General features: G+C 37.1%; 1 protein-coding gene across 3 annotated transcripts in view; it reads left to right on the forward strand.

Annotated features, from left to right (window-relative positions):
* The first annotated feature begins 3,251 nt into the window (after positions 1-3,251).
* Positions 3,252-14,934, forward strand: part of prkag2a (protein kinase, AMP-activated, gamma 2 non-catalytic subunit a) — a 94,919-nt gene continuing 83,236 nt past the window's right edge. For 2 of the 3 annotated variants that reach the window (XR_003404147.3, XM_026937798.3), the window contains exon 1: positions 3,252-3,680. Coding sequence is in view for 2 of the 3 variants with exons in the window: in XM_026937798.3 (XP_026793599.1) it covers positions 3,594-3,680 (87 nt within the window). In the remaining variant the exon portion in view is untranslated. Of the gene's footprint in view, positions 3,681-12,113; positions 12,192-14,934 lie in introns of those variants that run through there. The other variant, XM_026937799.3, reaches the window with a different exon arrangement.

Here is a 14,934-nt window from a genome sequence, read left to right on the forward strand (position 1 = left end):
CATCTAAATATAAATTCACACAATTTACAATATATTTTTTGAATCCATTTATTTCTGTAAAGCTGCTTTGTGACAATGTCCATTTTTAAAAGCGCTATACAAATAAAATTGAATTGAATTGAATTAATCAGCAACCCCACCCCTAATACATCCCACAGAGCCGAAATAACTACACGTTGCAGAGGTACAAACTCAAGTTCTACCTCTCTCTAGCTTCATGGATGTTCTCAAGATGTATGCAATCAGCCATGTCGCCTATGATGGTGAGAGGCATCAGGATACTGCCTTTAAGCTACCACAGTGGAACAGGCCATTTGGGACATGTCCACCCTCCTTGCACACATTATGGCACTCAGTCTCAGTAAAGAGCTCCCTAACAAGAAACAGGCCATCAGCATGAAGTATGATTCACTGAGAGTTCTAGACACCCTCTCCAGCTCAAGGTGTGGCAAATATTATTGCGCTGGTCTAATTGAAGTATGTCTTAATGCAATGATACATATCACCAGTGCACATGTGAGCTTGTGGAAGGCTATACGTGCCAAACTCTTTTAAAAGAGGTTCTTTTTCAACTCAGTGAACATTATGCAATTTTAGCCAACATTCCCATATGTGATCAGTTTTGGAGAACTGCAACAAACCCTAAGACCGACAAGCCCACTACTGCCAAGTATTCAAAGCAAAAATATCATGAATGTTTAAATAGCGGATTAAAACATTTTGTTTTTGTTATATTTTAACTTTAACTCAGGTGTAGGACGTTGATGATTCCAGTCCGAATTAATATACATTAATTTTATTCTCTTTTTCAGTGAAACAATAACATTTGACGTTTGTTTTTCATGGACCTGTGTTTTTATTAGCATAGGTAAGCTTTGTTGGTGATCTTTGGACATGCTCTCAGCATTATATGTAGGTAATATGGACAACGAAAGTTGTCCATGGAGCAGGAAAAAATAATAGATATGAGCGCAGCAACTGTGCCCTTCAACCACCAATGCAGGTAGCTGTAGTCCAACAGGCATGCAGCAGCAGTGTTGGAAAGTCATTCAGTCACTTTTACACTGTTTGAGTTTGTGGTAAGCAACAATGAAAATGAAAATCTTTGGTGTGGGGGCGGGGGTCACGTTTTAAAGCCTAGTACGTCATGATTACTATTAGTAGTTGTATATGTAGTTGTACTATATGTAGTTATAGAATTTAACAGTGTGTCGACATAATGCTAAATCATGTCAGCTAAAAGACCTTGTGACAATGACACTGCTGGACAGCTTAGCCTACCTGACAGTGACTGTATATTTAGCAGTGATACTATTGATCAGACAGCCACAGCTCGCTACCTTTCACTAACCAGATAGCACACAAACATTGATGCACATGTATCAGCTACATAACATGCAGCTATTATGCTAACTGGGAAGACGTCTTCACAATGCTTTTTTAATGATCTGCTTTTTTTTTTTTTTTTTCGCAATTGGAACAAAATCCAAAAATGGTTCCAGGAATTAGGTTTAAGCAAACATTACTTTTACATGTATATCTGTACATGGTAATTGTGTTACTGTGCTTGAACTATTTGATTTAGAGAGCTAGTAGCTTTATTTTTAAATGAATATATGTAATTTCTAATCATTTCTGTCATGTCATTTTTTGGGGGAATTAACAACAATAGTTCCAACCTCAAGTGTGTCAGGAAGGTGTGTGTATGAAGAGAAATATATACCGAACAATCAGTGAATGAGTAATGGTAACCAACATTTCAGTAGTTGTGGTAGAATTAGCTTGCTAACAATACCCATCTATCATGTGAAAAAAACACAAACCATCTCTGTGTGGTTGTTTATTCTCATTCTATTTAGAATTTAGTCACCTATTGTAAATTTCTGCACAAGGACAACAACACAATGGTTTGACCCTAAGCTCATGTTACTGTCTGCCCATGTTCTCAACATGTACACTCCTGGGCAAAAACAATAAACCAAGACCATAATGGCAAAATATTAAGCTTTTAATGGTCTTAACAACAAATCATGGATCAGAAAATTAGCAACAATTAAACAAATGCACTCCTGAGAGCTCCTGTGCCACCGCTTACTCATTTACTTTTGCTGCAGTGAACTGTTTGGGGAAAAGCTAGAACCAGGGAAATTCACTTATATAGTCGTCTTGGTAAAATCGCAAAGGTAAAATCATGATGATTAAAATGATTGATGTAAAATTCAAACTAACACATGTCTGAGTGTACAAAATTTTCCAAAAATATCTTCTGGGATGTTTCTTTTTCTTAAAAGTCATTATTGGGTTATCTGCTACAAGGCTTAACCATTTAAAGAAATAAAAAAGAAAAGCTCCCATAGTAACTTCCTTTATCTATTTGTTTAATTCTTGCTAATTTTCTGACCAATGATTTGTTGTTAAAACTATTAAAAGCTTAATATTTTGCCATTTTAGGCTTGGTCCATTTAAAAAATTTATTTTTTTTTTAACCAGGAGTGTACATGTGGAGAACATGGGCAGACAGTAACACGAGCTTAGGGTTAAACCATTTTGTTTTTTTTTTGTTTTTTTAACAATTCTTTTTTTTTGTCCCAGAGTGTACCTGTGGGTCTCCTTCGGGTTCCCGTGTTTCCTTCCACCTCCCAAAAACATGCCATTAGATTGCACCTAGGTGTGAGTGAGAGTGCAAATGTGTGTGTGTGTGTGTGTGTGTGTGTGTGTGTGTGTGTGTATGCACACGCATGGTGCCTTGTGATAGACTGGCTTCCCATTTGTGCCCAGTGTTGCCAGTACAGGCTTCAGAGACATTGCATCCTGCTGAAGAAAAAGAAAGAAAGAAAGAAAGAAAGAAAGAAAGAAAAAACAGACACCTTCATAGAATTTGTAATGGTTTTAATGGTTATAATGGTTTTAATGGAAACTGTAATGGTCCCTGTGCGTCTCTACTGGTAATTTGTTGCCTTCTATTGGTGGCATGTTATGTCTAGTGGATACCATTAAGGACCAGTAATGGGAATAGATATGCTTTTAATGGTTAGCTGATGGTTTGTAATGGTATTTGTAGTGGAAACCATTAGAATTTCTGTGATTTTTTTTTTTTTTTTTTCTGAAGATGAAAATGCAGATGCAGTGCACTTGGGGGAACATGTTGTGGCCCCTGTGGCCTTCCACACCACCCTGGTCGCTTTTAAACCCTGGGCTTGGTTGAGCAGGACGCGGATGCGGCGCGCTTTTTCTAAGTGTGGAGGGCTTGTAGAGCTGCAGATCCAGCTGAAACCACTGAAGTGCGCTACCTTTGACATTTGCTTCCTATAATGAACAAAATGTAGCGTTTTCCAAGCAAATCCGCTGCAGTTGGTCGTGATGTCTGTCTTGGAGTTGCTTCTTAGGATTATTACAGGACTGATAAGATGAGGTGTTTTTTATTATCATGGATAAAATCAGTTATTGGCTGGTGCTCGTGTGTTAAAATTCAGATGATTAGGCACACATAATCATCATTAGGAATTTGTCTTTGGCTTTAGTTGATCAGTTGAATAGGTGGATTGGTGGGGGAAATTATTATTTATTTTAAGAGTAGCTTATCTGCAAGGAAAATGGGAAGCACTGTGATGGATTCAAAGAAGACGGATGGAAGGAAGAAATGGACAAGAAGAAGGACAACGCTTCGGTTAAACATGCCGGTAAGTTGTGCTGTTCTTTCTCATGATTTAATCCACACTGCTACACAGGGCGTTGTTGTGTATAGGAAATGTAGGCATGGCATGATCAAATGCACGCTTGATCCAAACACATGCATCACGTGCTACATTCAGGAGCGCATTCTACAGCAGGATGTTGCGGTTTTATACTTAATCACGCTCTCAGACCATCCTGATGCTCCTCTCAGTCTCATCCTCATGCTCTCAGAACTGTGTCACGGTGACAGCTAGCTTTCTTTTCGCTATCCCAGCCTGCTCTGTAACGCGAGAAAGCTAACAGTCATTTGATCAACAGAAAAAAACTCAATCAGGTTGTACCAACTCCACTATACTGTATGAGGAGTGTTGTTATGATCACCAGGACATGGCCACGCCCACTTCATCACGTGCGTCACGTAGACACGCCCCATGCCCCTCCATGTCAACATCATTTAGGGATCTTTAAGGCCAAGTGTGTGGCAGCATGGAAAAACTATTGGGTCAAATTGTGACATTTTCTACTACATATCTCTGCACTCTGCAGTTTTTCTGAACTGAAATATGTTTAGCATTTTATATATTCTTTTTAAAAAGATGTTTACCTTTTGTAGTTATGGCATTATAAAGTCAGGTTACCCCCAAAATTGAAAAAAAATGGAGAAAATTGCATTTAAAGATTCCATTCAGATTTCTATTCCTCTCAATTTTTAAATAATACTAAATAATTAACAATGGGAAATAAGTTATTACTTTTATTATCAGAATCCTCAATATCAGTCATCAGTCTCTGAGGCAAAAGTTAAACCCAAGTCTCATTATCATTCTCCGTTCAACAGTGTTGAAATAATCGCTGATTAATTCAGTTCTGTTGGATAAATTTCTTGTTATTAATGTTTTTTTTTTTTAATTAGGTCATTTTAAACATTTTAATCCTTCAGCCCCTGTCACCTGTAAGGAGAATGTAAGAGTGTTTTGATGATGTGATGGTGCAGGAGCCTGATTTGATTAGGTTAATGTCCATTTCACTATGGCATGTGACTATTCAACAACTTGATCATATAGTGAGAAAAGCACAATTACATTTATTTATTAGCACAATTACATTAATAGAGTCCATTCTGACTGCAGTGCATGATGAATCACAGCTGTTTTCCAGACTTCTGCTGCAGCAAATATGTTGGTTGATTATATATACATTTTTTTTTTTAAGTTACAGTGAGTATTTATCACGGAAATGAATTTGCTGTAATATATTTTGTGATTTTTTTTTGTGCATATAAGACATTTCAGAATTCAAGAATTGAAATGTCAGGTTTTTTAACCATAAATCAACAAGAAATACTTCTCAACACACACATGTATATTGTAAATACACCCGCTGACCACTTTAGTAGGAACACCTGTACACCTGCTCATTTATTCAGTTATCCAACCATGCAAAAAATCATGCAGATACAGGTCAAGAGCTTCAGTTAATGTTCACATCAAACATCAAAATGGAGAAAAAATGTGATCTCTGTGACTTTGATGGTGGTATGGTTGTTGGGGTTGGAGTATTTTAGATACTGCTGATCTCCTGGGAATTTCACACCTAACAGTCTCTACAGTTTACACAGAATGGTGCGAAAAACAAAAAACATTGAGTGTGCGGTTGTTGATGAGAGCAATCAGAGGGGAATGACCAGACTGGTCTGAGCTGACAGGAAGTCTGTAATAACTCAAATAAGCACTCTTTACAACCGTGGTGAGCAGAAAAGCAACTCAGAACACACAACACATCAAACCTTGAGGTGGATGGACTACAACAGCAGAAGACCACATCAGGTTCCTCTACTGTCAGCTAAGAACAGGAATCTGAGGCTATATTGAGCACAGACTCCTCAAAACTGGACAGCTGAAGACTGGAAAAAGGCAGAGTGTTTTTTTTTCTAATCTTCAAATGTACAGTTTGGGTGAGTCTGTGTCCATGATAGCCTCAGATTACTGTTCTTGGCTGACAGGAGTGGAACCAAATGTGGTCTTCTGCTGTTGTAGTCCATCCACCTCAAGGTTCGATGTTCTGTGCATGCTGAGATTCTTTTCTGCTCACCATAGTCATAAAGAGTGATTATATGAGTTATTATATCCTTCCTGGCAGCTCAACCCAATCTGGCCATTTTCCTCTGACCTCTCTTATCAACAAGGCGATTCCAGCCACAAAACGGTCACTCAGTCATTTTTTTTGTTCGTTTTTTGCACGATTCTGCACGATTAAACTCTAGAGACTGTTGTGTGTGAAATTCCCAGGAGATCAGCAGTTCCTGAAATACTCAAACCAGCCCATCTGGCACCAACAACCATGAGATTACACTTTTTCTTCATTCTGATGTTTGATATGAACATTTACTGAAGCTCTTGACCTGTATCTGCATGATCTTTTGCATTCTGCTGCTGCCACATGATTGGCTGACTAGATAACTGCATAAATGTGCAGGTGTTGAGGTGTTCTTATTAAAGTGGATGGTGAGTGTATATTAGACAGATAGATATAGATAGATAGATAGATAGATAGAAAGAATAAACTTTTTAAAGAAAGTAGGATGTTTTGAGAAAATCAGTCCAATTTAAGACATAAATCCTACAAACTTCCAAACAATTAGTAGGCTACTACACAGAAGAACCTCCCCTTACATCATTTTTACATAATGTTCTTATTTAGTCTGTGGCTTTAATTAATTTACTTCAAGCACATATGGAATTCACAGATAAATGTATAATATTATTGGACTTTAGATTATATATTTTTCTCTGGCCTTCGGTCAAACCAGTCAAACAACTAGCAAAAGAATTAATATTAAATTTGGTTATAAAAAAAGGTAGCAAAGCTTTGTATAACAGTAAAACACTACTGTGCAGTCTGTTGACAGAAAGTCAACACTGTGCATTAACTATGCAGTCATGCTGACAGAGAGAAAAGGATGCAAAGTTTAATAAGCTTGTTAGTGTAATTTAAAGTAGCTAACAGAGGAACAATAATCAGATTTGTATCCCATCAGAATAATGATGCCAGAAGCACACACTAATGTTGTTTGAGATGCTGTATAAAGTAATGTTTTTTATGTATTACTGCCAAATCTGAAGCCATTTGATCACAGTGTGTCACCAAAGATACTGTATCTTGTTTCCCTCGTTTTCCTCCATGCAGGAAAACTGTAAACTGAGATTCCACTATTACAATGATGACCCCAAATTTGAAAATGAGTTGTATCTAAATTGATGGGCAGATGGAATGATGAATGGATGGATGAATGGATTGATGGATGGATGGCTTGCTGGGTGGTTGGTTGGTTGGTGGGTGGGTTGGAAGAATGGATGGATGGATGGATACATGGGGCTTGGGTAGGTGGAATGGATGGCTGAATGGACCTTTACTGAGCCCAAAGGGGAAATGGGGACGTTTTGGCTTAGATAATATTAGCTAGCTTATTGCTTTATTGCCTTGTAAATGTTTGTATGTGTGTAGACTGAAGAACAGTGTCTTTCTTCTACCCTTGCGGCTCAGTGAGTGGTCCTCATGGCTCAGTTCTGTTCTGCTGCAGAAATGAACCTCATTATCTCATTGCATGCTGGTGAAAAAGGAAATTGTCTTCTCTGGCAGGAAGAAAACATACATACAAACGAACAAAATACAACTGGCAATAAAAGATGTAAGATTTCTTATGGCATGTTATCAAGTGTGTGTGTTTTGTCAGATTGTGGAAGGTTGTCTCCATTTAGTGCTCAGAGGATGTCAGTATTAGATCGACATATCTATTTACAAACTATGTGCAAAGTCAGATTACAGAAAAAAATATTGTTATGAAATCTAGTTAAAAGTTGGAAAAGGGCCTGACCGTAGCAGTGAATATTTGAAGTTTGATTGTGATTCATTACTATAGCAGGACACTGGCTATGCAAACTACATAGTCACTGACACACCTTTATGTTTATTTATTGCTTAATGTATTTTTGGTTATGTAGTAGCATAAGGATGTGTGATTTTTGTGAATATTTGCCAAAGAATATTCTTAGGTGAAACTGTAAGACCTTTTCTTTTTAATAATAACTTGCTTTATGTGGCGGTTCCACTAAATAATGACTTGTCAAAATAAATAAAAAATAAATACTATATGTACAGTGCTGTGCAAAAGTCTTAGGCACATGCATAGCAATGCTGTAGAGCAACGATGCCTTCAAAAATAATGTAATTAAATGTTTCTACATTTAAAAATACTATAAAGAGCAGTACACAGTAATAAATGAAACAAAGTCTATATTTGATGTGACAACCATTTGCTATAAAAAAAATAGTAGTCTCAGGTACAATGTGTGCAGTTTTATAAGGAAATGAGCTGTAAGTGTTTCTGAGCATCTTGCAGAAGCAGCCACAGTTCTTCTGGAGACTTTGACTGTTGCACTTTCTTCTTATTTTTGCAGCAAAACCCAGCAGCCTTCATTCTGTTTTTTGTCTGAAAAGTGTCTCTTATGTTATATGCTGCTTTCTTTACTGACATACACACATTTTTCTGTAACATTTAATTTTGTGCTGGAAAACTAATGTTTGGAAAACTATAATGTTTTTGTAATGACTGAATAATGTAGAAGTCACAAAATAAAAATCTAGAACAAAGTTTATACTAAAAGAAAATAGGGTGCCTAAGACTTTTGCACAGTACTGTACATGACTGTGAAAATAGAAAACTCCCCCAACCCTACAAGCACCCACCCCTTCCCCTGTTAAACCAATGGTCTGATTTATCCATAATTTTGTGGATGTCCAGCTAGCTCAGTTCATGGGAATCTTGATCTCAATTGTTGTGGATAAATGAGGAGAGTTGCTTCAGGAAGGGCATCCGGCGTAAAACCTGTGCCAGATCAATATGCGGACAATGGAAGGTGGTCCGCTGTGGCGACCCCTAACGGGAGCAGCCGAAAGAACGGCAACAATGTACATGTGATTTTATGCGTAAGTCATACGTGCACACATTTCTACTCACAGAATGTGATTTATTACGTTATTCGTGTGCGTGCGGCTGTGTGTATATGTTTGGAAGTACTCCTAACCTTGCGAATCTAGAAACCCCTTGTGGTAGAAAAATGCAATTTCAGGTAAAAAATACAATTAAACGTACTCCACAGAGTTTCTAGAGAAATGTGAAACCAGCTGATATTCGAAATACTTATAATTCTATTACACTCTGCTGTCTACTACAGCTTTAATATTTTAGGTAAAGGTAAGAGAGAAGTAATTCCACATTTACTTGTGTAAGGAATTTTTATAACTTCCCCACTTCTGCTCTCCTGTCATTTTTTCCCTGTAATTATTAGCTCAATACCAGCTCAGATTTTCCAATAAAGTTTCCCAGCATTCTTGTTTTTCTAAGAGGAAGAAATGCTGCAGTGGCAATTTTGACCAGTCTGAATTCTGCTGAAAGGATTTAATCATAAAAAAAAATATTTTTTAATAAATTTTGGGTGACATTAAGAAAACAGATCAGCTTTCTTTTTAATTGAAGCAGCATTTTAATCTCCCACTATTGAGATGAAAAGGATAAAGACCTAATTTATAATAAACCATGATTATAAATATAATAAAAAAGATATTAATAAAAGAATTTAAAAATTATTAAATACAAATAAAATAAAAAAAAAAAAAAAAAAGCAAAACAGAGGAAGGAAATACTTTCAATTAAAAAGGTAAATTTTCAGATTTTCATATAATTATTTTGAGAGTGTATTGAGTGCTTAATGCAAAGTGGTATTGGTCAGTTGGACCTGTAACAAGGATATTCTTCATATGTAAATATTACATAAAACATGAACAGATGATCCAGAGTGTTGAAAATATGGGAAAATATGGGAGTGAGAGGAGAGTTGTGAGTCACGCGAGTCTTTTGTGCATCTTCTGTTTTGCGTCTGTCATGACTGCTCCAGTCTGGGGATGGCACTGATGTCTCGGCGTCAGATCCTGTAGCGGGTGGGGCTCGGCAGCGGGAACACTCTTCCCTCTGTTTTATCACTGCAATCATTCCTCTTGATACTCAGCCAACTAATCCGCAAGTATTTGGTTCTGTGTCTTTGTCACTTCCATTGGCAACAGTCCAGCAGCTGGGCCTGGACGTGTGTGTATCTGCTTGTGTGTGTGTCATTGTGTTATTTACTCTAATACCAAAAGGGCTGAATAAACAGCGTAAGCATCTGCTTTGTCATAACAACATAGACTGCTTGTTTCTTTGACCCCCTATGCAGTGTCTCGGCGATCACTGTGTTGATTCAGCAGTGGGAGGTCGTGGGGTCAGTGCTGTTACATAATCTACTCCCGCTTTTGTAAACAAGCTGGATGTGTTTTATGAAGGTTTGTGTTATGCTCACCAGCATCAACAGGATGTTAAATTGAGCTAACAGTAGTGTAATCAGTCATTCTGGTAGTTTTTCTGGTAGTTATAACAACATAATAATCGCAAAAACACAACAACCATAACCATCACAATAATAATAATAATTGGACAACTTTGAAAAAATAATTATATGTAGTAACTGATGGATAAAGCAGTGGTGGAGTTTGTAGGGGAAAAACGTATAAGTAGTTGTGATCACGTCAAAGTGTGTGTGTGTGTGTGTGTGTGTGTGTGTGTGCAGGATTTGTGGTTTGGCTCTGCCTTTACTTTCCCTTACCCTGCTATTGTCTGACCTCTTTCAGCTCAGATTTTACCTCAGAGTTTACTTAAAGGAAAACTTCACACAGAAACAAAATAAATACGTTTTATGGTGAAGTATTTGTGATAATTCGTTGGTTGGTGCAGAATATTTGGAATTCCCATGAGAAGTTAGCAGTTGTGCCATGCTGACGTCATGGAGACATTGCTAGCGCAGTTACAAAAACAAAAACAAAAGAGCAAATGCCTTTTTCTCACTTCACATACATATATTAATGAGGAATCCAACATAGACATAGACAAAGCTAGACTCCAAGTAGTGAAATTAAATGTTTCTACATAAAAAAATACTATAAAGAGCAGTAAACAGTAATAAATGAAACATAGACAATATTTGATGTGATGACCATTTACTATAAAAAATAAATAAATAGTAGTCTCAGGTACAATGTGTGCAGTTTTATAAGGAAATGAGCTGTAAGTGTTACTGAGCATCTTGCAGAAGCAGCCACAGTTCTTCTGGAGACTTTGACTGTCACACTTGCTTCTTATTTTTGCAGCAAAACCCAGCAGCCTTCGTCTGAAAAGTGTCTCTTATGTAATATGCTGCTTTCTTTACTGACATACCAACATTTTTCTGTAATATTTAATTTTGTGCTGGAAAACTAATGTTTGGAAATCTAAAATGTTTTTGTACTGACTTGATAATGTAGAAGACATAAAACAAAATTTTATACAGTATATATGGGAAATGGGTAATGAGTAAAAGGACTAATTGCAGGTAGGAACATGGTGAGCGGGGAAGTTAAAAAAAACGTGTGCCACATGCACCATAGGATTGGTCAGAGTCCCATTTGTCTGGATTTGTCACTTTACCATGTTGTACCTAATTTGCACAGAATGGCCCTAGTACACAGCGATCTTTTTGGGTGTGCATGTGGGATCATCCACAGCAGCAAAAAATGCAAGAATTTTTTTAACCCTAACCTTACTAATACAAAGAATTGGTTTTACTCTCCAATTTAGCTAAAAAAAAAGCTTTTTGCGTGGTCACGACTAGCTTCCTTGTCTTGACAAAGTAGGTTACACCTTTTTTTTTTCTTTCTGATTTTCCTACCAGGATCATTTGGTCCTCATAATTCACAAAAACAAACACAAACTCCCAGAACAGTCCCAGCACTTCATGAGGGGAGGTGCAGTCTTGTCAGTCAGGCCTGTCTGGCCTTGCTTAGCAAGAGTGGCCATGAGTTCATCAAATAGGATTTGCAAGTGCTTGAGACAGCAGTTTTGTCTCATATCTCATTACAGTGTCACCCTTGTGTTTAAGCACTACTCTAGCAGACTGGACTGGTCGTGTGTAGCGCTTCCCTTCACACTGGGCACTTTTTTTTTTTTTTTTAAATACTGTTTTTTAACGGAAGAGGCTTTCTTTACTGGGATACTGCATTTTGCACTGGCACTAAGGCTGAAAAGATGGAGAGCAGATTGTGACGCTGGAGTGTGCAGACTGGCTGGCTGGAGCTGCATGCTTATCTTTTTTCACCATCATCTTTATTTGATTATAGGTAAGGAAGTCCGGAGAGGGCTTTATTGATTCGGGTGGTTGTTCTGCAGGTCTTGTCAATAAACCCTTCAACAGATTTGCTTTCATCTTCGCTGGACCATGTTATCGGTGCTGAGGGAATTAGATCACTGGTCCCTTTGACTTTGTGCAAACCATTGATTTGTAACAGACTTTGAACAGGTCAGTTGGGTTTTGTACGGTAGAAGATGAAAAGCTCAGCGTAGGTTCAGCTTGTTGCCATGGACACTTGTTGAAGGACTGGAAAGGATTTTCATGGTAAGAGATGTCTGCAGGGGAGAATGATAGATATTTGCAAATAATACAGCTAATATCTGTCATTATCTGTGATTAAGAGAAAATATGGGCTCCATTTGGATCAAGCAGTGTGTGTGCGTGCATGCATCTTCAATCAGTCCTGTTGCTGCTACAAGGGTTATTGCAAAAAGTAATGTGTTTTTAAAATGAAATGAAATTTTAGCTGTCTTCTAGCTGTATGTGGGTGGTAGCAATGAGTGACAGGTGATTGGTACTGCATTTAGTAAATCCAGTACTTTTAGTCAAAGTAAATCCAGCTGTAAATTACAGTACAATTGAGCCCCTTTTGGCAGCACAATGGAGGCTGATTTCCAGGATGATTTTATTTGTAAGTACCAAACAGAATGCTCAAATAGTTTTGGTTTTGCTTCTGGCAACTTGACCTGTGTGGTCATTGGAAGGTGTTGTGGTTTGTTAAGAAGTTGTTTATTACTGTGCTTCCTTTAATTCTGATCATTTAACTCTTACTTTAGTCTCTTAAAATCAAAATACACTTATTCCAAATTGTACGAGTAGTTCCATAGCATACTCCACAGTTACTCACTGTGACTAGACAAGTAGCTGGTTTGACTAATAACTAGACAGTTGGAGACTGGAAAAACATTGCCTGGTCTTTGTTCAATCTTCAACTGTCCAGTTTGGGTGAGCCCGTGCTTGCTGCAGCCTCAGATTCCTGTTCTTGTCTGATAGGAGTGGGACCTGATGTGTTCTTCAGTTGTTGTAGCCCATTAGCCTCAAGGTACTATGTGTTGTGCATTCTGAGATGCTTTTCTGCTCACCACGGTTATAAAGAGTAGTAATTTGAGTTACTGTAGCCTTCCTGTCAGCTTGAACCAGTCTTCTCTGATCTCACTGATCAACAAGGCATTTTTACACCCACAGAATGTTTTTTTTTTTTTTTTTTTTGCACTATTCTGTGTAAATTCTAGAGACTGATGTGCATGAAAATCCCAGGAGATCAGCAGTTTCTGAAATACTCCAACCAGCCCATCTGGCACCAGCAACCATGCCACTGTCAAATTCAGAGATCACACTTTTTCACATTCTGATATTTAATGTGAACATTAACTGACACTCATGACCTGTATCTGCATGATTTTATGCATTGTCCTGCTGCCATATGATTGGCTAACTGGATAATTTCATGACCTTTGAAGGTGTATAGGTGTTCTTAATAAAGTGGAGGGTGAGTGTGTATTGTATATTGTGAAAAAGATATATGATATGCTATGATATCTTTGCCATATCGCACATCCATATTCCTGACCAACCTCAGATGTTCCAGTGGTTCTCAGTGTTTTGATAAATTGAATAGGCAAACAAATTATATAAAATGTCAATCATTTTGATCACCATAATGCCGGCTAGTGCTACGTCATGTGCTCTCCAATGTCTTGTATGTAATGTAATCATATTTAATGCAATCTTCAGTGTAATCACAATATGGTACTCCGTCTACATTAATAAGCTCTACAATAAGCTCAAAACATTAGGCAGTGACTTGATCTTGAGATTAAAGTTGCCATTAGAAACAGTTTACAGTGTCAAATTTAGTAAATGTCTCCTGCCCTGACATTCTTATAGTGATTCATAGACTGATCCATAGCATATTTTGATACTGAGGTTGATCGTCAAGTGGATTGTGGTTCATCCTGTTTGTTTGGCAATTTTACAGATTATGTTATGCTCCCACTGGGTCCTCCATCTGTATGACCAGAAATTTCCTGCTGCATAGTCTCAAGTTATTTGTGATTATATTTCAATCCTCCGGCATCAAGGCACTGCTTGCATTTTATACACTATATTGATCATTATATTTGTTTTGTAGCTGTGTATGAGTATTATCAGGTATTATCTCTGAAAGTAGTTTCAGTGTCTTTGTACTTTGAATGCAAAAGTTATTCGCCAAATAATTAGCTAAAATTATTATATTGTTGATTTTTGAAGTGACAAGAAGTAAACAACTTTTGCAACATATTATTTAAAAAAAATAGTATTATACAGATGCACAGTTACTGTATATTAGTTTATGTTATTCCGTAAATCAGCAGAACATGGACGAATAATAAATATGCAACAAAAAATGTCAGGGACTCAAATGATCATAAAGGGAAGGTGTTAGCATAGTATGTAGCTGTCCAGTGTGATTTCTCGCATCAAATAGACTTTAAGAACATTGTATTGTATTAGAAATGCAGTTTTATGACAATGTCTGTTATTAAAATAATATGCTGCTCCTCACTCGAGCTGATATTGCTCAAGAAAATGGGCTTAAGTCCAAGGTCAGAATCGTGGATAATTGACACATCTCTGTTTTTGGAAAACTTCACCCTGCATACATAACTCTCACATAACTTCTGAATAGTTCTTAAGTCTGTTGTTATGTTTTAATACCAATATGCACAATTTCAGTATTCGATCCTCACTAACTGCTGCTGAACTCAAAACTGAATATAAACAGCACAGATACTCAATTTGGCCACTGTGTTTGAATTTGAAATTTGAAAACAGTCAAAATATTATCATAGTTTTTTATAATGCATATCTGACCAATGAATATCACATTGACTTTTCAAATAATTAGGGAAGTAATATATTAATAACGTTTCTTACTAAATAAAGACAGTGAGATCAATGAGAAAATAGAAGAATATAATGAAAGAAGAGTAAAAACTCTACAGGGTTTATCTGTGTGCACTGGATT

The sequence above is a fragment of the Pangasianodon hypophthalmus genome, chromosome 22, assembly GCF_027358585.1.
Source record: "Pangasianodon hypophthalmus isolate fPanHyp1 chromosome 22, fPanHyp1.pri, whole genome shotgun sequence".
NCBI lineage: Eukaryota > Metazoa > Chordata > Actinopteri > Siluriformes > Pangasiidae > Pangasianodon > Pangasianodon hypophthalmus.